Genomic DNA, 22,272 nt, shown 5'->3' on the forward strand with positions numbered 1-22,272 from the left:
GGCCCTCTCATCTATTCTTTTAGTCCCCTCAAAGTAACATTCATGTAAGCCAGAACAATTTACTCATTTTGTGTGTGTGTATTTAGGTTCATTTTGATATCCATGTCCTAGATTGTTGAAGAAGTTTTTCTGATCCCAGACTTCCTGATACCTGTATTAGAAATCTTACTGATTGGGGCCAATGCGCAAGGACCCAGGTTCGAGCGCCTGGTCCCCACCTGCATGGGGAAAGTTTCATAAGTAGTGAAGCAGTGCTGTAGGTGTCTCTCTGTCTCTCTCCCTCTCTATCACCCTCTTCCCTCTCAATTTCTGACTGTCTTTATGCAATAGATAAAGATTTTTTTTAAAAAAGAAATCTTACTGATTGTTACTTTTGCATCCATGATTGCAAAATATATATTCTCTGTCTGCCAGGTATATTCCTTTGCCTAATAATACCGTGAGGCCTGTTTTCCAGGCTCTGTTCCCTACAAGAGCCCTGCTCTACGGTGAAGTCTGAATATGTCAGAGATTTTTCTTGGCCTACAGGCTAGGGGTGCTATTGCCACATGTGACTCACCCATAACTCTGATGTCTGGCTCCTGCCCTGAGGGTCTACAGATTGTGCATGAGATAACTGAAATAAACTCAGTATCTTATGGCATCAAAAGAAAGTACCTGACATAATGACATTTGGACAGTGACAGTTTCAAGCACCTTTACTCTGATGTTTCCTCCACTTAGGGCGTACTGATCTTTCCCTGTGTGATGTATAGCCACCTGTTACGGTACCTTGACATGTTTTACCTAAACAACATCTTTAATCTTCCTGGTTCCTTTTTGATGTAGTGCATAATTTTACAAAGAAATACTCCTGGAAGTTTAGGATGGACAGACATACGTCTGACACTCTCCCAGCTCGGAATGTCTTGCGAGTGTGTGTCCCACTTGCCCTCTTTGGATCAACTGTGTGGAGACTGGAGACTGGTTGTAGATATTCTTTCTCCACTACGAGGCTCATCCAATCTCAGGGCTCAGGCAGCTGGCTAAGGCTCCCGACTAGATAAAAGAGATTCTGAAACTTGGTCTTCTCCAACCATAGGCAAAGCCTTTCCATGATCCCTAAACCTTTATCTACAAAGGAAGCAAGTTGATAACCCCAGTATCTCCCATCCAGAAAGAGTCTGCCTTCTCTAAGTTCCTAGTATACAGGATCCTGAGCACTGTGCAGCACAGTGGGAACTGTGGCACTGGAGAGCACACTAAGCAACATGTAATCATAGAGTTAGGTTTAGAGAACATTACTGCACATCCCAGGGACATGTCTCTCTCCTGTCCATGTACCACTTCCATGTACCCCTCACCCCCAACCTCAGCTTCTCTGAGAGTCAGTCTGTTTTAAATTCTTCTCTACATCTAGCTTCTTCCCAGAACCTATAGCTGAATCTCAGGCCACTTATCATTTCACTGACTACGGAGGGAATCTAGAATTTCCATTAATGCAAAGTCATCCTCTTAAGAAAGTGTCATATTCAGAGAGCACAGTCCCATTTTCTGCTCTATCCCCTTCATGATCTAAGATGTTGTTAACTTGGAGGTAACATCCTTTAGTGAAGGTTTAGGACAACACAAAGGGATTTTAATGCAAGTTAAAAATTAAAATTAAAACTAAAATTAAAATTTAAAAACTAGACATTAAATTGAGCTGCCAATAATGTTCAAGGAGGAGTGTAAAAAAAAAAATTAGGGAGTCAGGCAGTAGCACAGTGGGTTATGCCCACGTGGCACAAAGCACAGGGATGGGTGTGAGGATCCCGGTTCGAGCCCCTGGCTCCCCACCTGCAGAGGAGTCGCTTCACAAGAGGTAAAGCAGGTGTGTATCTTTCTCTCCTCACCCTGAACTTCTGTGTGTAACTCTGTCAATATCCTATAGAATTATAATTCCACTTCAGGGACTATATAGGTATAATTCATGAAGGAAATCATACTAACTCCAAAAGAGTACATTTTATTTATTTATTTATTTATTTATTTATTTATTTTGACCAGACCAATGCTCAGCTCTAGCTTATAATGGCGCTGGGGATTGCACCTGGAATTTTAGAACCTCAGATATGAAATTTATTTGCATAATAATGCTACTGTTTCCCTAACCCTAATGTCTTGATTACATTCCATGTGACCTTTCACAAATCATTTTCATGAAGTTTGTCTAGAAATAAAAGGGATAAAAAGTCTTGAAGTGGGAGTTGGGCGGTAGCACAGGTGGTGCAAAGTGCAAGGACCAGAGTAAGGATCCCGGTTCGAGCCCCAGGCTCCCTACCTGCAGGGGAGTCGCTTCACAGGCGGTGAAGCAGGTCTGCAGGTGTCTATCTTTCTCTCCCCTTCTCTGTCTTCCCCTCTTCTCTCCATTTCTCTCTGTCCTATCCAACAACAACGACACCAATAACAACAACAAGGACAACAAAAGGGAATGAATAAATATTAAAAAAAAAAGTCTTGAAATACCCTACTTGATTACCTCTTTCTTCCTTTCTTCCTTCTTACTCTCTCTCTCTTTTTTACCAAACCACTGATAGGCTCTGGCTTATGGTGGTGTGAGGGATTGAACCTGGGGACTTTGGTGCCTCAGGCATAAAAGTCTTTTTGCATAATACAATATATTCTATAGTGCAAAAATATATATTTTCTGTGCACACGCTAACAAAAGAAATAACTAAATCCTTTCTTGTGCTAGGTGTTACAATAAGCCAAATAAATAATTTTTACAACGCTTAAGTAAGTGTTTCAGATTCATAAGCGTTTATGATACTTATCAGTGTGAGAGATAGAAAGTATATAGAAGAGATGTTTACACAGTAATAGTGCATGGCTATTGAAAGATAAAGAGAGTGTTGTAAGAGATAGCAAAGCAGTTTATTACTGCTTAGTAGGAAGTTTCGTGAATGAAGTTTTTTGTTTGTTTAGATTTGAGCAGAAAGCCAGTACAATCACTACATTTTAGAATATATAGGAATCAAAGAATTCTCTCATGTGTCCTTCCTTAAAACATAACTAGAGAGTCTGGCTCTGCATTAAAAACAAAAACAAACAAACAAAAACTATAGGGGCCAGAAAGAGTTTTAAGTTAAGGAGTTTTATCTTTCAGTTGTGTGTGTGTTCAAGAACTCTTACTACTGTAACTTATATGTTCCCAAGTTACCTGCATTTATTTAAAAGATAATTACCAGATGGCTTAAGTCCTATGTGCAATATAAATAACTGAAACACATAGACTTACAAGACGAAGTAAAATACAAAACCAGTAGCCAATCTATAGCTACAATTTTGTAAAAGCTGTGATGGTTATGTTGGGGGGAAAGAGAGCGGACAGTGGGCACACAGATCTATGGTGGTGGGTAAGGTATAGAATTCTCCCTCTATTATATACCATTATTAAATCACCAAGAAAAAAAAAAACAGTAAAGTCCCAGGACTGAAGACCAGACTAGTAGGACTAATGAGTGGAAAAATGAGAAGACAGAAGAGTGGGGATGGGGTAGAAAGTTGTATGGAACTGAATTGATGTGTTGGTTTTTCCTTTAGTGTGTGATTGTTTGAGGGAGAAGGTCAATTGGAACATCTGAAAAAAAAACAAACAAACAAGCAATAGTCAAGTCAAAAAACACCACCACCACCAATAAAGGCAAATAAAAAAAAAAAAGAGGTAACTATTAACTTTGAATTAAAGTAATGGAAAATAATCATATCACATCACTGTACATAGACAAAAAATAAAGCTACTGGTTGAATATGATGTAAATGGGATAAGGATAAAAGATTTTGTACCTCAACTACCCTAATCTAAAGGTATAATGTATAACTTAGAATCAGGGAGGTAGTCAGGGAGGTAAATTCCACTGTGAAGCTTCCCCCTCCCACGGTGCTCTCATGTGGTGGCTTCGACTTCAAGATGGGTGGATAAGGAGGGTGAATAGAGCACTCTTGTTATTTTACTCTGAAACCAGTAACTAGTCAGAAATTAATAGTGATGCTAACCTTTGGCTAACACTTTGAACTCACACTATCCTGTATCAAATAGAATTCCACATAATATGAGAATAAAGATGCTTTCTTTTGTTATTATTATTCCAGTAATGCAACTGTTAAATATAATTATTAACCAGTAAGTCACTGTGTTCCACACCTTAAGCCTAAAGTGCAAACCCTCCAGATTAAGGAGAATAGTTCTAATTTCTTCGCAATGTAGTACTGTCCATTTGATATCTTGCATAAGAGTAGCAATAGTAATAATCAAAATAACACTAATTGGTGACTATATAAACACACACACACACACACACACATATATATATGGAGAGGGAAAGAAGAGGGGAGAGGGGAGGAAAGAGAAAGGGGAGGGAAATTACTCTGGCCTATGTGATACAGCCACCAAAATTCTGACTTCAAGCTTTTTTATTTTCCCTTTTGTTGCCCTTTTTTATTGTTGTAGTTATTATTGTTGTTATTTATATCGTCTTGTTAAGACAGGATAGAGAAATGGAAGGAGGAGGGGAAGACAGAAGGGGGAGAGAAAGATAAGACACCTACAAACCTGTTTCACCATCCGACTCCCTAGACTTCATACTTCTAAGTCCAATGCTCTAGCCTCTGCACCACCTCATGAACCACTGACTAGATTTAAACTACTAGTAATAATCACGTTATACAGATGTTTAAAAAGATGGCTAAGATGACAAGACTTGTAAATGTTATTATCATATACATTTTTAATATGCACAATAAATTATGTATGTATGTGTGTGCTTAACTTGGAAACTCATACAATTATTAGAGGGTGGAGGTAAACAGCATAATGGTTATGCAAAAGACTTGTGCCTGGGGCTAGATGCTGGCACACCTGGTTGAGCACAGGTTGGAAGGCACAAGAACCTGGGTTCCAGCCCCCAGTCCCCATTTGCAGGGGGAAAACTTTACAAGTGGTCAAAGCAGTGCTGGGGGTGTCTCTCCCTCTCTCTCTCTATATATATATATAAATATTCTCCCTTCCCTCTCAATTTCTGGCTGTCTCTATCAAATAAAAACAATAAAAATGTTTTTAAAGACTCGTGCCTGGGGGTCGGCGTTAGCTCAGCGGATTAAGCGCAGGTGGCCTAAGGATCCCACCTGCAAGGCGATCGCTTCACAAGCGGTGAAGCAGATCTGCAGGTGTCTTTCTCTCCCCCTCTGTCTTCTCCTCCTCTCTCCATTTCTCTCTGTCCTATCCAACAGCGACATCAATAACAACAACAATAATAATAACTAAAACAAGGGCAACAAAAGGGGGAGGCAAAAATTGTTTAAAAGATACAAAAAAAAAAAAAAAAGACTCGTGCGTGAGGCTCCTTAGTCCCAAATTCAATCCCTGCACCACCATAAACCAGTGCTCTGGTTAAAAAAGAGAGAAATACAATTGTTACACTGCAAAAAAAAAAAAAAAAGTGAGAAGTGCATACAATCTCCAAAAGCTGTATCTCTCCCGCAAGCAAGAATAGGTTCTTTGTGAGCTCTGCGTAGCGGGTTCCGACCCCGCAGCCTACGCAGCGCCGCGTGGGGGAGGCTCCGGGCTGCGTGACGCGGGTTCCGTTACTCCCGGCGGGGCCCTGGAGACAGGTGTCGCGGAGTCATGGCCGCGGGCGCCGCCGCCATAGGTAAATAAGCCGCAAAAAGCGCGGAAAACAGGGGACAGAGAAAAAAGCCGAAGGTCGACGGCAGAGGGGAGGCATCCGGAGCTCAGAGAGCGAGGCGCCGCCTCCTCCCCGCGCCCGCCCCGCTCCGAGGCCGCGCGACTGCTTCCGAGGTCAGCGCGCCGGGCCGCGCGTCTCCGGAGCGGACCCACCCCGGGCCCATGGCGGCCCTGTGCGCTCGCTGCCCCCGCCTGCCGCCCCCGCTCCGCTCGCCGTTTGGAGACGCGGTGTGCGCCGGGCTCAGGAGCGTTGCAGCGAGCCCGGCCCGGCAAGGCCCAGCCATCGGCCCTTTCCCGCGGGGCGCCGGGCTGCTCCTGGCCACCCGGCCGCATTGCAGCGCCCGCCGCCCCGGCGCCGGGAACGCGCAGCCCCGGGCTGCAAAGACGCGGGCAGGAGGCGGTAGGCGGGCGGAAGCGCCCCCTTGGGGCCTCGGGGGGCGTGGAGGGCTGCGGGGGCGAGACCATTGGGTCCCCGGATGGGGGGGACACAACTGCTTTTCGGTTGAGTGGGGACTCCCCAAAATGCACCCCCTGCACAAACACACACACGCTGCTCCGAGTCGGGGAATTGGAGCAGCCTCCGTGATTCACATCGCACAGCTGCTTTTCGGCCAGGATATTCCCCGTATCCTACCCTCCCCAGGATACCTGCCTTTCCCCCCGCCCCGGGCAGAGTTGGGCTCGACCGGCCCCTGGCGGGCTGCGTGGGGCGGGGAGGGCGCGAAACCGGGCGAATTTGGAAATTCGGCGCCAAAAGGCTGCGTCTGGCGGCGGTACTTACCCTGCGATTCGGTTGTTCCTTTTCTCTTCGCCCGGCTCTGCCATGCCCTGCTCGGAAGACAACCTCGCCACCTCTCCCAGCAAGCGCGCCCGGGCTGCGGAAGAGGGTCCCTCGCGGCTCCGCTTTGTCCGCCTCTCGGAGCACGCGACCGCCCCCACCAAGGGCTCCGCGCGCGCGGCCGGCTTCGACCTGTACAGGTGAGTGCGCGCCCCCGGGTACGGGGCCTGGACAGGTGAGTGCGCGCCCCCGGAACCCGGCCGGGGTCCCCCCCTTCCCAGCAGAGGCGACCAACCCCCCACGTGCAGAGCTTGCACCGTCTCTGCGGCTCATTTCTGCTCCTCTCCTGAGTCAAAGGCTCGGGTCATTCATTTTGCTGGTTACAGAAGCAAACCCTTTTAGCATGTACGAAGGTAGAGTAATCGTACCTTTTTTTAACTTATATTACACTTATTTATTGGCTAGAGACAGCCAGAAATCGAGAGGGTATGGGGAGAGAGACACCTGCAGCGCTGCTTCATCACTCGCAAAGCTTTCCTCCTGCAAGGTGGGGACCCGGGGCTCGAACCTGGGTCCTTGCTCATTGTTAACATGTGCGCTCAAGCAGGTGCGCCCCTCCCTCACCGCCCCCCTTTTTTTCTTACTCCCGCCTAGCTTTTTTGTGTTCCGTTTTTTGTTTGTTTTTAAAAACCAGATCACTGCTGAGCTCTGGCTTATGGTGGTACAGGGGATTGAACCTGGGACTTTGGAGCTTCAGGCTTGAGAGTCAGTTTGCATAACCATTATGCTATCTCCCCCGTCCTATGTTCCTTTTAGGCATGTCCATCAGTGAGGATTTGGGCAGAGTGTGGAACAGTCCATACAAGTCTATGAATGGCCTCCTAGGAGTTGTTCTGCATTATTAATTGCACCCTTTCTAGGTAGAAATTAGCCTTGAACCTGGTTCATTTAGAAGAAAAGCTTCCGGCTGGAGAGACAGCATAATGATTATGCAAAGACTTGCATGTTGAAGGCTCTGAGTTCGACCCCAGTACCACCATCAGGCAGAGTTTATCAGTGCTCTGGTGTTTGTGCCTCTTCATCTGTCTGTCTGTCTCCCTCTCTTTATAAGTAAATCTTTATTATTGGATAGAGAGCAAGAAATTGAGAGGGGATAGGGAGATAGACGCCTGTAGACCCGCTTCTCCTTATGAGTGGGGGGAAAAGGGAACTTGAACTTGGGTTCTTGTACTGTAACATGTGCGATCAACCAAGTGTGCCACCGCCTGGCCCCTGTCTTCTCATATCTCTGCCTTTCTTCCGTTAAAAATGAATACATTTGGGAGTCAGGCAGTATCGCAGCGGGTTAAGCGCAGGTAAACACAGCATAAGGATCCCGGTTTGAGCCCCAGCTCCCCACATGCAGGGGAGTCGCTTCACAAGCAGTGAAGCAGGTCAGCAGGTGCCTCTTTCTCTCCCCTCTCTGTCTTCCCCATATTTCCCCATTTCTCTGTCCTATCCAACAACAATGACATCAGTAACAATAAAACAAAGGCAACAAAGGGGAATAAATAAATTTTTAAATGAATACATTTAATTTTTAAAAGCCTCAGTGGACACCTTGCTGAGATGGGAGATAGCTAGGAGAGCTAGAAGCTGCTTCTGTCTTAAGGGCATGGTGACACTGCTTGTTCTCCAGAAAGATCCGAATGGGAAAAACAGGATGTTTGTACACTGCCACGCTTCTGCTGCTCAGCACTGTCTTATTTGAGTTTCACCAAGTCATCCCGATGAGAGCTACTACAAGTAAGAAGTTTGTGGGGGAACTGAGTTGCCTTAGGACTTTGAAATAAGAGGTGTTTTTTTTTTTAACCTCAAACTCAATAAAGATTTTTTTCTCCCTTGACTACTTTGCTCAGTTCTTAGAACAGGTGTAACGGATATTGGGAGGAAGGGGCATCCATTATGCAATGAAAACCTTGGGGTTGATTTTTTTTTTCCTCCAGGGTTATTGCTGGGCTCGGTGCCTGCACCATGAATCCACCGCTCCTGGAGGCCATTTTTCCCCCTTTTTGTTGCCCTAGTTGTTGTAGCCTCGTTGCGGTTATTATTGCCATCGTTGACGTTGCTTTGTTGTTGGTTAGGACAGAGAGAAATGGAGAGAGGAGGGGAAGACAGAGAGAGAGGGGAGAGAAAGACAGACACCCGCAGACCTGCTGCACCGCCCGTGAAGCGACTGCCCTGCAGGTGGGGAGCCGGGGGCTCGAACCGGGATCCTTACGCCGGTCCCTGCGCTTTGCGCCACTGCGCCACTGCCCGACCCCCCCTTGGGGTTGATTTTAAAAGCTATCAGGTAATGCTACTGGTCTAAATCGTCAGCACTTAAGCATAGGAGGAGGAGAAAAAGGAATGTGAGTAATAGTGATGTAGAAAAGGGAAAGTGAAGTATGGACAGTGATAGCAGAAAGAATATGTATGGATATATATATATATATATATATATATATATATATAACATTTATTCTGCTTTCAAAGGTGAGGTACATCGATGTAGTACAGTACTGCTCCGTTATCCCTGCAGGTCAGCTGGCTGCTCTCAGGTGGACCTGGGGCTTTTGAACTCAGCCTCGCATAGTTGAGACAGGTATTTTACCTCTGAGCAGCTGCGCCAGTCTTAAAGTCTCCAAAGCCACTAGCAGCCCTGCTCACTGTAAAATACATGTTGGGTGGTGGCTTGCCGCATCCCCGACAGTAGCATCATTTGCCGGGTGTGCCTCACACTGAATCATTCCTTCAGTGGCATCCATCCCCATGGCCTGTTCCCAGTGATCATCTCTCCCTCAAGTTCAAGACTTGGTTAACTTGGTAAACTGCCAAAATCAGAACAGAGGCAGCTCAAATCTACTTCTGTTCACCCCACCTTTTTCATATTCGATTCCCATGTTTCGCAGTCACCTAGAAGGTTGTTAAGAGTAAAAGAAGTTCAGTAGAGCAGTTAGCACTGTGCCGACACATAGTAAGAGTTGACATTGCCTTGACTGCTAGTCATCTTTTCTTCCTGGCTCTTTGTCGTCCTCTTTTCACATCACCTTAAGGAAGCATACTTTTTATTTTATTTTATTTATTTATTCCCTTTTGTTGCCCTTGTTGTTTTATTGTTGTAGTTATTATTGTTGTTGTCGTTGTTGGATAGGACAGAGAGAAATGGAGAGAGGAAGGGAAGACAGAGAGGAGGAGAGAAAGATAGACACCTGCAGACCTGCTTCACCGCCTGTGAAGCGACTCCCCTGCAGGTGGGGAGCCAGGGTTCGAACTGGGATCCTTATGCTGGTCCTTGTGCTTTGCGCCACCTGTGCTTAACCCGCTGCGCTACAGCCGACTCCCGGAAGCATACATTTTAAAAGCCTGCCTTTTGGGGACCAGGTGATAGGCGCACACATTACACTGTGCAGGGACACAGGTTCAAGTTCCCAGTCCCTTCTTGCAAGTGGTGGAATATTACTATAGGTGTGTATCTTTCTCCTTCTCTTATCTCCCTCTCAGTTGCCTTTCTGCCCCCTCCTGCAAGTCTATGCCTCCGTTGCTCAACATCTTTTTTTAATTATTTAATTTATTTATTCCCTTTTGTTGCTGTGGTTGTTTTATTGTAGTTATCATTGTTATTGATGTCACTGTTGTTGGATAGGACAGAGAGAAATGGAGAGAGGAGGGGAAGACAGAGAGGGAGAGACAGACACCTGCAGACCTACTTCATCACTTGTGAAGCGATTCCCCTGCAGGTGGGGAGCTGAGGTCTTGAACCGGGATCTTTAACGTAAGTCCTTCCACTTTGTACTTTGAGCCACATGCGCTTAACCCGCTGCGCTACCGCCCAACTACCCTGCTCAATATTTTCAACAGGTTTGAACACCTCTGTTTATTTCACACACACACACACGAATTGTCAAGAACTTTTTTGTTAATTTCCTTATTGGGGAATTAATGTTTACATTCAACAGTAAATACAATAGTTTGTAAATGCATAACATTTTTTCAGTTTTCCATGTAACACTACAACCCCCACTAGGACCTCTGTCATCCTTCTTGGACCTGTATTCTCCCCACCAACTCCACCCAGAGTCTTTTTACTTTGGTGTGATATGCCAATTCCAGTGCAGGTTCTACTTGTGTTTTCTCTTCTGATCTTATTTTTCAACTTCTGCCTGAGAGTGAGATCATCCCATATTCATCCTTCTGTTTCTGACTTACTTCACTTAAGAACTATTTTTAAAGCTCTCACCATTTTCACTTTTTCTTAGCTGAATTAGAAATGTAGTGTACCAACTCTTAGCAGAATGAAAGGTTGTGGGGCTGGGGGGCAGCTTGCTGGGTAGAGTGCACGTTACCATTTGAGGGGGCCCGGGTTCAAGTTCCAAGTCCTGACCTGAGAGGGAATCTCCGTGACTGGTGGAGCAGTGCTGTTGGTGGCTCTCCTTTCTCTCTGTCTCTTATCGAAAAGAAAAAGAGAAAATGGCTACCTGTGGAGCCACACAAAACAGGCACTGAAACACCATCATTAACATTAGTGGTAAAAGAAAAGGAATGTAAGATTGCCAGGCTTGTTTTATGAAACATTTCTTTGATCAGAGCTCTACTCTGGCTGTTATTAGTGGTACCTGGGACCTCTCACACAGAGGTCTTATATATTAATGCTGCAAGCTGCCTCCCCACCCCATGAAACATTATTTAAAGTAGTTCAATCTACTTGGTCACAAGGGAAGAAAACATAAACGTAGCTCTGTTAATGAATGCTGGCTATTTTCTTTCCATCTCTCTAGTGCATATGACTATACAGTGCCACCAATGGAGAAAGCCCTGGTGAAAACCGACATTCAGATAGCTCTTCCCTCTGGCTGTTATGGAAGAGTAGGTAAGTGATGCAAGACAGTTTTTCCTTTATGAAACGTTCCTTCGTCTTAGTTTCACCTGGTGTGTAAAAAAAAAAAAAGAAAGAAAGAAAGGAAAGGAATGCTGCTAGCTTGTACCCTAAGATAAAGAAGCACCACCTGGTAGCATGAACAATTATTTGAAACTTTTACTGTCTGCCTTTGTCTCTGCTTTTTTCCATTTTCTAATTACTTAAGCCATAGGAGGCTCACACTGGACCTGGAAGTTGTGCTCAGTATAGAGGGAAAGAGTGTGTGTGTGTGTGTGTGTGTGAGAGAGAGAGAGAGAGAGCTTTTTTTTTTTTAATAGTTATTTTTCCTTTTGCTACCTTTGTTTTTTATTGTAGTTATTATTGCTGCTACTATTGTCATCATTGTTGGATAGGACAGAGAGAAATGGAGAGAAGAGGGGAGAGAAAGATAGACACCTGCAGACCTGCTTCACTACCTGTGAAGCGACTCCCCTGCAGGTGGGGAGCTGGGGGCTCGAACCAGGATCCTTACGAGGGTCCTTGCGCCGGTCCTTTCACTTCGCTCCATGTACGCTTAACCCACTGCGCTACCACCTGACTCCTAGAGAACTATTTATTGATTGAAAACTAAAAAGACCAGAGCACTGCTCAGCTCTGGCTTATTTACTTATTTAATGTGCTAGGGGTTGAACCTGGGGAGTCCAGGCTTCAGGCATGAAAATCTGCTGCACAACAGTTGTGCTATCTTACCAGCTATAGATGATTTTCTCTTTCTCTCTCATATTATAATGACATCAAGGCTGAGAGAGACACCAGAGCGCTCTCATCTCTGGCTTATGGTGGTGCTAGGATTGAACCTGGGGCCTCAAGCATACTACCACTCTGCTCTAGCAAGTTGAGCTATTTCCTGGCCCCAGTCCTAGGTGGTTTTGTTTTTTTTTTTTTTTTTTTTATTTTTATTGGCTAGAGACAGCCAGAAATTGAGAGGAATGGGGTGATAGGGAGAGAGACAGAGAGATAGCTGCAGCCCTGCTTCAACACTCATGAAGCTTTCCCTCTGCAGGTGGGGACTGGAGGCTTGAACCTGGGTTCTTAGGTCCTGTAAGCTGTGTGCTCAACCAGGTGCACCCCCACTACCCAGCACCCCCAGGTGGGTTTTTAACTGGAGCTGTCTTCTTTCTCCAGTGTTACTGGCAGAGCCTCCTGCTTGGCTCCATTTGCTTGTGGTGACTCTGGGATGACGACCATGAGAACGGGTTGTGCTTGTTACCTACATTAGGAGATAAACAGACTTAGATAATGGCACTTGGCAGTTTACACGTTGGGAATGAAGCTGAGCACCCCTGCGCATCCCAGGATAAGTCAGTGCTCTTACTCAGTTCCCTCCTGGGTGCCCGCCCCTGCTGTGTTAAGTTTCAGGGACACTTCTTTCCTCTTCCACTTCTGAATGGGCTAAGACAGGACTAAAGTCTGACTAGGAGTAGGAGTCCTGGCTTCTCAGTTCTCTGCCACAGTGGGTCTCTTTCCTGCTCCTCTTCCCTGACTGTCTTGATCCTTCTTTCACCTTCCTTTCTGTCTTACAACATGCTCAGGTGTCCTCTTTTTTTTTTTTTTTTTTTTTTTCCTTTTTTCTTTTAAGGCTCTTCCTCAATCCTGTTTTGTTTGTTTTTTAGCTCCACGTTCTGGCTTGGCTGCAAAACACTTCATAGATGTAGGAGGTAATACCTTTTTAAATATTTCTAAGTATTTATCATTGTATGAGGGGTGAGGGTAGTAATCAAATGGCAAGTGCATTTTGGCTCTAGGAAAAGGAGTTGAAACCCCTGGCCATGGGCAGAGAGACACCTCACTGGTGGTGTTACTCTTATATCAGCCAGGGGCAGAGCAGATACAGGCCTTTGTTCATCCTAGCTTGATGCCTGAAATGGTGGCCAGAGCTGGTTCATGCTTGAGGTACATAAAGTTAAGGAAAGCCCGAGTTTTATTGTGTCTTACCGCTTTAGAGATAATTGTATATCGTCCCATGTACAGTGTGGTTCTGTCTAATCTTGAAGTGATCACTACATGAAATACACCCTATTTTCCTAATAAACTGTGTAGTTGGTAGGATTTTTGCCTTGCTCTGGGGATGATCTGCAGTTAATCCAAAAAGCACTTTTTGAAACTTTATTGTAAAGGAAGGAAAACCGTTTCTGTTACTATTTAAACAAGTGCTTTTTGTGTAAATTTTTTTATAATCAGTTATGGAAGCGCAAAGGGTTTTAGAAAATGCATGCTATCCTGTAGGGAAGAGCTTTCCTACCTTTATGAGTGGACTGTTGACGTTTGGCAGGAGAGAAAGCCTGGCATTCTCCTTTCAGAGTGTCACGCCCCACAAGTCCTGATGGCTCCTACTCCCTTGTCACTACACAGCCTACTCTCCGAATGAGTGCTTCTTTTTATATTTACTTATTTATTTTCCCCTTTTTGTTGCCCTTGTTTTGTTGTTGTTGTAGTTATTATTGTCATTGATGTCATTGTTAGATAGGACAGAGAGAAATGGAGAGAAGAGGGGGGAGAGAAAGATACCTGCAGGTCTGCTTCACCGCCTGTGAAGTGACTCCCCTGCAGGTGGGGAGCCCGGGGCTCAAACCGGAATCCTTAAGCTGGTCCTTGTGCTTTGCACCACGTGCACTTAACCCGCTGCGCTACCGCCCGACTCCCATGAGGGCTTCTTCATGAAACCCTTTTATAAGGGAGCCCCAGTCTCTTCTACTAGCCAGCCTGCCTTGCTGCCTCCCTGCCTGCCTGAAGTTCCCCAGCTTCAGATATCTTCATTTCTAGAGGTACAGACCCCCTTTACAGGGTCTCTATACCTTGACTATTGTCCCTACCAAAAATGAACAAGTTCTCTTCTGATAGGACATGTTAGCCCTGGCATAAGTGGGCTTACTAGATTTCTTATAACCTGCCTTTTTTTGGGGGGGTGTAAAAGTTACCTTTAAAAAGTACGTATCTTAATTTGATGGGACAGAGAGCAGATGGGGAAAAGATACCTGCAGCACCCCTTCTGTAGGTGGGGCCCAGGAGCTTGAACCTGGGTCCTTATGCATGGTAGCGTGTGTGTTCAACCAGGTGTGCCACTACCTGGGCCCAGAAGGTACCTTAATTGACAGGTTAGGAAAGTGGATCAGAGACTGAGTTCTAGTTGACAGTTAAAAACTGGAACCACACACACAACTGGAATCCATGTGGTCTCAGTTCTGGGATAACCTCATTGATTCTTTCTGCCAAGTTCATCTCTACCTGCACTGTGGGGTTAAACGGGTGAGGCCTGCCCCCCCCCCAGGCTGGCTCCCCTTTGAACTCCCCATGACTCCCCATGTTGTCGCTAGGTGGTGGTGTGGGTCTACACAAGAGTCCAGAAGCAGTTTTTAGGAACCAAAGAGATGCAAAAATTGACAACTCACTTAGGTCTGAGGTCGAGAAGTATGTGGACTCAGTTGTACTTGACTTTTTTAGATTGTTTACAAGGCTGCGTATATGGATACGTTGTAACTATGAGAATATGAAAGAGTGAGTGTATTTGAAGTCGGCTACAGAGCTAGAAAAGGAGCATGGACTTTTGTAACAGCTGAATTTGGGTCTCAGTTTTGTCAGTAACTTGTAATAAATATTAACTTTTCTGAGCCTGTACTTCGTCTTCCATAACTGCAAATCAGGTCATGCACCTCCGTAGGGGACAGTGAGTGATAACTGCTTGGTACCTACTGGGCCGTATAAATTTTCATTCCTGTCTCTTAGGGATTTCACAGATTTCTCTTTATGTGGAAACTTTTTTTCTGTTTCAACTTTGTTGCTCATTTGTGCTCTTAAAACAATCCTCTGAAACAAAACTCATGCAAAAGAAATGGAAAGTTAATTTGCCAGGTGGTTGGTATGGTGTTATTCATAAAAATCACATTGTGGTGTGTTCTTGGATGCCGAATATCTTAAAAATGTCTCTTAAGCACAAGTTTATCATAGTTGGCCACGGTTTTTATTTTAGAAAAGAGATGTTAGCAATCCCTGTCTGTAAATAGGGTCAAAGGGAAAAGTTGAGTTTGCAGGATTCTGTTCAGAATTCACATCTGGTAGGTCGGGGTAGTTTTCAGTAGAGGTTTCCAGCAAATGGCATGCCAAAGTCTTGACACAGTTAAAGCTTTGCCTGAAGTCAGTTAATCACTCTGCCAGTTCCAATGCATGAGTTTTCCAGTGATAACTTCAAAATACTTTCTGCTTTCTCATGAAGAGAAATATCCCTTACGTAGAAAAAGACTAAGTCTTGGGATCTTATTATACATCAAATCAGCTTTTGAGTAATGAATGATTTTGGAGCTATCAAATGTACTGTTAGCATTTGTGCTTAAATACAGTATGAATTAAGGACTGTTTTCCCCTGCTGTGTGTTTTAACTGACTTCAGTGGTTTTCATTAAAAGGCTTTTCACATTGCTGTAACACAAACATAAATTCTTGGTAGATTATTTCATTGTGCAGAATTCGAGACATCCAGTATGATAGCTCTATTATAATACCTCCTGTATTATATACTTGCTATACAGATAGCAAGATGAGTGAGTTTTTGTATGGTAGAAGCTAGCATAAAATACTTGGCAAATCATATTCAAAAGGGTTAAGTACTCAAACAGATAAGAACAAAATAGATAATAAAATAAGGAAACGTGCAAATATTCAATAAATGTGGTACAAACTCAACCTTATTAATCACCAGCAAAATGCCAAGAAAAACCATGAGATACCATTTTTCACTTGTCACATTGGTCAGAATTTTAAAAGCTTGCTACCATCTGATAGCAGCAAAGACTTTGATTTCTTCCTTTCTGTTTTGGATAGAGACATTGAGAGGGTTGGGAGAGAGAAGGAAAGCGATAGACACCTGCAGTCCTGCTTCACCATTCGTGAAGTTTTCCCCTTGCAGGTGGGGACTAAACCTGGGTCCTTGCGCACTGTAATGTGTGTGATTAACCAGGTGTGCCTGGTGACCTCTGGCAAGGACTTTGAAATAGATGTTCTTAAGCGTCACTAATAGAACTTTGAATTTCTACACCTTTGCAACGTTGCCTGTAAATCCCCTTTAAAATCTCAAATGTATACAACCCTTTCATCTAGGAAACTGCTTTTTAGCATCTATCTGACAATCAGAATCAGTAACAATAAATAATATCCAGACATGTAAACAGTGGCTCCAATAAAACAAAAATATGAATTCAGCCTGAATGTTGAGAGTAGCTGTAATAAAGAAACAGTGGCACTGTATTTCCATATCCTCAAACATCCATATATATATATATATTAGATTGCTAGGAAAAAAGAACTCAAAAGATACAGTATATCACTTCAGCATTGGCTACCCACAGGGCAGTAAGCAGCACATTGCTAGCTTTTACTTTACAGCTTCCATGCTGTTTAGGCCATTTGAAATTTCTCTTAGAATACAGAGACGGGGCACAGGCTGTAGCGCTGCGGGTTAAGTGCAGGTGGCAAAAAACTTAAGGACCGGGCAAGGATCCCAGTTCGAGCCCCAAGCTCCCCACCTGCAGGGTGAGGGGGTTGCTTCACAAGCGGTGAAGCAGGTCTGCAGGTGTCTCTCTTTCTCTCCCCCTCCTCTCTCCATTTCTCTCTGTCCTATCCAACAGCATCATCAGTATCAACAATGATGACAACAACAAGGGCAACAAAATGGGGAAAATGGCCTGCAGAACACTGGATTCGTAGTGCGGTATGGAGCCCCAGCAATAACCCTGGAGGAAAAAAAAAAAAGAAACAAAGATCTCAAATAAAAAAATGGCCAAAAAAGTTTAAAAGAAAACAGAGTTGAGAAGTCAGCCCACATTCCCCTTGTCTTCTTGGTTGGTGATCCTTAGCCCATATATCACAGTGTCCACCATGGAGATCACAGAACTTCCTCTGGCCGCTTATTTCAGCATGAAGTCGTGCATTCTACTGAGGGTGTTCTTCATTAAACCAGAGTTGTTCCTACAGTTAACGCGTTCTCCATATAGATATTAAAGCAGTTGGCTCCATCTTTGTATCCCATCAATAAATGCTAAGAACTAAATGAATGAGCACGTGGCCCAACACCAGACTTTGTTTTTTTGCCTCCACGGTTACCACTGGGGCACAGTGCCTGCACTACGAAACCACTGCTCCTAGCGACCATCTTTTTTTCCATTGTTGTTTTGTTGCTTTTACTTGTTTTTGGATCGGACAGACAAATTGAGAGGGGGAGAGAAAGATAGACACCTGCAGACCTGCTTCACTGCTTTCAAAACGACCCCCCCTGCAGGTGGGGCGCCCGGGGGGGGGGGGAGGCTTGAACCAGGATCCTTGCAGCAGTCCTTGTGCTTTGTGCTATGTGCATTTAACCTAGTGCACTACTGTCTGGCCCCCAGCTTTAGTCTTCTTGGTCAGTTTTGTTCTCTAACTAGAAAAGAAGACTTATTTCTCTCTCTAGGCATTCTGGGAACTACCTCTACTGCCTTTCAGACACATCTATACCCACTCTTCTCACCACCAAGCAATCTTTAATTCAAACTCTGTAAAATGTTATTTCAGAAACCTTTTTATACATGCTTAAATTCAGTTTCACTTGTCCTTGGTAAGCCATCCATAAAACACGAGGCTTTATTTTAACTTCTGAAATCCACTGGGGAAAAAATCTAAAACGTTGGTTTTTTTCCTGAGTATTTTCCCTCATTGGTGGAACTTTGTAAGTTTGCTTTTTTTTTTTCCCCCTGCATGAGAAAAGTGAATACTTGGCTTTGTTTTAAAAAAAAAGAAATCGTTTTTAGTTCATTAGTACCCATTGAGTTAAATTCTTGATTCTTTCTACTTCTGTGATAACTTTTTTTTTTCCCAAAAGGATTATTTCATCTGTTCTTATTGAGACAAACACACACATACACACACTCACATAAGAGAGATAGACACCGCACTGGCACGCATGATAGCAGGGAGTAAACCTGGAGCCTTGTATATATATGTAAGTCCAATATCTTGTCAACCGCAGGAGATGGGTTTTTAATATGGAACAGCATTGAATTAGGTCCACATGAGTCCAGTTCACCATTTTATAAACTTAGAGTAGAGAACTAACATGTATAAAAGAAGACAGACTGTGTGTGGAAGAGTGGAAGATAGTTGCTAATATAGTAGGAGGGAACTGCAAATTTCCCAAAATTCATTGTAATAGTTGCAGGGTTCTCCTCTGAAAACCCCTGGATGGTGAGTTATATCTCGATATCTTAAAAGGAAGCAAGAAAGCTTACTGCACGTGTGTGTTATCTGTGCTTGTGTTTATGGAGCATTTTAGATTCTTGGCCCAAAGATAAACGCTAACAAGTAGCTCACTGGGCCAAGGCAGGGCTCTGCCTCAAGTTTCTGTCTGTAGAGATTTGCTGGCCTTTTAGTAATCTGAAATAGAGGCTAATTTTACACAGTTCCAAAGGAGAGTGTTATTAAGCCTGTGTACTAATATCTTGTTAGAACTCACACTCTTAAAGGATAGTGGTTTGAATTCAAAGAGGAAGAATATACAGTGAAATATCCTCCATTTTTACGATAAATCGGGAATGTTGCTGTTTCACAATGTCAGCACAGGCTTTTTTTTTTTTTGTCAGCACAGGCTTATTGCAGGCCAACAGACTGACTAAATGAAATTAAATTGAAAGGAAAAAGAGGTGGGTGAGGGGGAATGCCCACTGGGGGACAGTGGATTCATGGTGCTGATACAGAGCCCCAGCGATAACCCTGATAACAATCTTGAAATATACCACTAAAGTTTGAGTATCATAAACTGAATTAATACTACTATCTTTTTTTTTCTAGCTGGTGTCATAGATGAAGATTATAGAGGAAATGTTGGTGTTGTACTATTTAATTTTGGCAAGGAAAAGTTTGAAGGTAGGTTAAGTATATACACTGACATAATGTGTTTTTTGAATATATTCTGAATATACATATACACTATCTCCTCTAATTCTCATTGAATAAGGCAAGGTGCTGAGACTTTATCAAGAAAGTATTAGTAATTTTTTATTACTATTTTGTAGTGAAAAAGGGTGATCGAATTGCACAACTCATTTGTGAACGGATTTTTTACCCAGAAATAGAAGAAGTTCAAGTAAGTATCAAAAGCTAAGTAGAAAATGGTGTAACATCTTAAATGAAGAAAACAAATTCACTTGAGCATCTACTCTTTACAACTTAGCACATAGAACTAACCCTCTAGTTTAAAAAAAAAAAAAACTAATTTCAAAAATTTTTGAAAGATTTTTCACAGCTATTATGACATAAATTGGGATAATAATTCATTAAAATGTATTAAAATTCTAATATTTTCACAACTGTGATATTTGAGCATTTTTTTTAATTCATAGAGTTGCTGTAAATTTAGTGTTCTGTCTATAGTATCCATTTTGACAACTAAAAGCAGAAATTAACAGTTTGACTCACTGCTACCTTCATGCCTTTTTAGGTTTTAGAAGACACTAAAAGGGGCTCAGGAGGTTTCGGTTCCACTGGGAAGAATTAAAGTTTACACCATGGATAGAATATGAGCACATGATTTCATTTGGTAGAGCATAGAATTTGCATGCTTGAAAGCTCTCTTTGGATAGTGCTCTGGCATTTCTTTTCCCTCATTCTCTTCTTATATCTTATGTGAAATAAATATTTTTTTAAGAAAAAAAGGAAAGTAATATGTACTTTTATATTTAAAAAATAAAGTTTTTGCTTAAAATGTTTTGGTGTTTTGTCAGCTTTACTGTCTTTGGCTTCTAAAGATAACTTGCTTCTCTTGCGAACATTCACAAGTTCTTCTTCTTCTAGCGTTTGCCCTTCTTCCGTAGCCAGTCAACAGCGTCAGGTTGAAAGCTGTCAGGAGCTGCTTGTTGCTGGCTTTGAAAGTGACTGGGATCCATGTGGATTCAGTCGGCTAGGAAGGATCGTCAGTTTCCCCAATGAATGGGTACTCACGGGATGCACCACGAGAAGGTCGATCCAATGCATTGACACATGTGGTTGTTATTGACATCTGTGATAGATGACCTAATACAAAATAGTACCTTCTAAACATCACATATTACTTACAGATCAAAAAACAAACTCTATTCCTCTTTTTCACAAATGTGAACACCCCTCAGTGACTTACTTTAATAGCTATGTAAATCATAGGTCATGTTTTGTTATGCTCTCATTTTACTGGAAGATAAATGATTTACAATACATTTGTTGGCACATGGGAACAATTTCTCATCTTTGATAGGGATCTACAAACCATTCTCACCCCCAGCTTAGGTCCATTACTACCATCATGCATCAGGATCCCAAAGCCTCCCTCTTCCCAGAATCCTTTCCTTTGGTGCTGCAGTACACCAAACCCAGTCACAACTTTACTTTGTATTTTCCCTTTCTGTCTTTGTTGCTTAAGTCCACCTCCAAGTGAGATCACCCAATATTCATTCTCATTTCATTATGTCTCACTTAAACATGATTTCTTCAAGCTCCGTTGAAGATGAGGTGAAGAAGGTATTGGATCTTAACTGAGTAGTATTCCATTGTGTATATATACCACAACTTTCCAGCCACTCATCTGTTGTTGGACACCTAGGTTGAGTCCAAGTTTGTGCTATGACAAATGGTGCTGCTATGAACACAGGCATACAAAGATCTCTTTGGAAGGGTGTGTTTGTTTCCTTAGGATACATCCCCAGGAGAAGAATTGCCAGATAGGTTCTTTTCTAGCCTCCTGAGAGTCCTCCAGACTGCTCTCCACAGGGGTTGGACCAATTTGTATTCCCACCAACAGTGTAAACGTGCCCACAACCTTTCTAACATTTTTATTACTGTTCGGTAATGTATGGCAGGCAGTCCTCACAGTATAGTGGCCTCTCCTTGTCTTTATTTGCATTTGTCTGTTGGTTCTTTGGATCTCATCTTTGGTGAACATTGTCCATATCCACACTCTATTTCTGAATGGGGGTCTTTTCATTTGTTTCTGAGTTTGGTAAACTATATATTCTGTTTATTAGCCTTTTGTCCAATATAGGGCACCTAAAGATCTCCCATTCTTTTTTTTTAATATTTATTTTCCCTTTTGTTGCCCTTGTTTTTTTATTGTTGTAATTATTATTGTTATCAATGTTGTTGCTGGATAGGACAGAGAAATGGAGAGAGGAGGGGAAGACAGGGAGAGAAAGATAGACACCTACAGACCTGCTTCACCGGCTGTGAAGTGACTCCTCTACAGATTGGGAGCCGGGGACTTGAACCGGGATTTTTCCGCAGGTCCTTGTGCTTTGCATCATGTGTGCTTAACCCGCTGCACTACTGCCTGACTCAAGATCTCCCTTTCTGTAAGGAGGATGTGGCTCCTTTTGCCATTCAAAGCTTTTTAGTATGTTGTCTTATATATATACACCATGCCCTTAATTTAATAATCTGAGTTCAAGACCAGACTTGTGCACCCAATAGAATGCACATGTTATAATAACCCTTCTTGGTTCAAGTCCCTGAACCCCACATGTAGCAAGGAAGCTTCAGGAGTGGTGAAACAGTGCTACAAGTATTTCTTCCTCTTCCTACCTCACCCTTTTCTCTGTCTCTTTCCAAAGTAAAGACAAAAATGTTTAAAGCTCTGTCCATTTAAAAAATAAATTCAATATAGTAGATAGTACTTCTTAACCGAGGAGACATTTTATTTTAACCTCATTTGGAAGATGCCAGGTTGGCTGGAGAGAAGTATGTTTGTAAAAGAAAATGTAGCTTGAGGAATCTCAGCTGCTTTCTCTGAATTTAATTCCATCATGTAAAATGTACTGGTTGTGTTTATATAGCTTCTCTCACTGAAGTAGCAATAATAGGCTTTGTTCAA

At 43.1% G+C, this 22,272-nt stretch overlaps 1 protein-coding gene and 2 pseudogenes across 2 annotated transcripts; all 3 read left to right on the forward strand.

The window, feature by feature from the left end:
* The first annotated feature begins 5,644 nt into the window (after window positions 1-5,644).
* On the forward strand, window positions 5,645-6,517 carry LOC132533528 (uncharacterized; annotated as a pseudogene).
* Window positions 6,494-20,142, forward strand: DUT (deoxyuridine triphosphatase). Of its 2 annotated transcripts, XM_007517319.3 has the most exons (6): window positions 6,494-6,682; window positions 11,279-11,370; window positions 13,032-13,076; window positions 19,227-19,301; window positions 19,451-19,521; window positions 19,876-20,142. In XM_007517319.3, exons 1-6 carry the CDS (start codon window positions 6,528-6,530, stop codon window positions 19,930-19,932), a joined length of 495 nt encoding a protein of 164 aa, XP_007517381.3. In that variant the 5' UTR covers window positions 6,494-6,527; the 3' UTR covers window positions 19,933-20,142. The 2 variants fall into 2 exon arrangements, with proteins under 2 accessions (XP_007517381.3, XP_060030598.1); XM_060174615.1 differs by lacking the exon at window positions 13,032-13,076.
* Window positions 13,177-13,319, forward strand: LOC132533649 (small nucleolar RNA SNORA48; annotated as a pseudogene).
* Window positions 20,143-22,272: the final 2,130 nt, after the last annotated feature.

The sequence above is a fragment of the Erinaceus europaeus genome, chromosome 16, assembly GCF_950295315.1.
Source record: "Erinaceus europaeus chromosome 16, mEriEur2.1, whole genome shotgun sequence".
Classification (NCBI taxonomy): Eukaryota; Metazoa; Chordata; class Mammalia; order Eulipotyphla; family Erinaceidae; genus Erinaceus; species Erinaceus europaeus.

Excerpts from the sequence above, each read along its gene's own strand:
- DUT (XM_007517319.3), top strand. The coding sequence starts at position 6,528 with ATGCCCTGCTCGGAAGACAACCTCGCCACCTCTCCCAGCAAGCGCGCC. Across the intron at positions 19,302-19,450 it reads TGGCAAGGAAAAGTTTGAAG|TGAAAAAGGGTGATCGAATT; the intron begins GTAGGTTAAGTA and ends ACTATTTTGTAG. Across the intron at positions 19,522-19,875 it reads CAGAAATAGAAGAAGTTCAA|GTTTTAGAAGACACTAAAAG; the intron begins GTAAGTATCAAA and ends ATGCCTTTTTAG.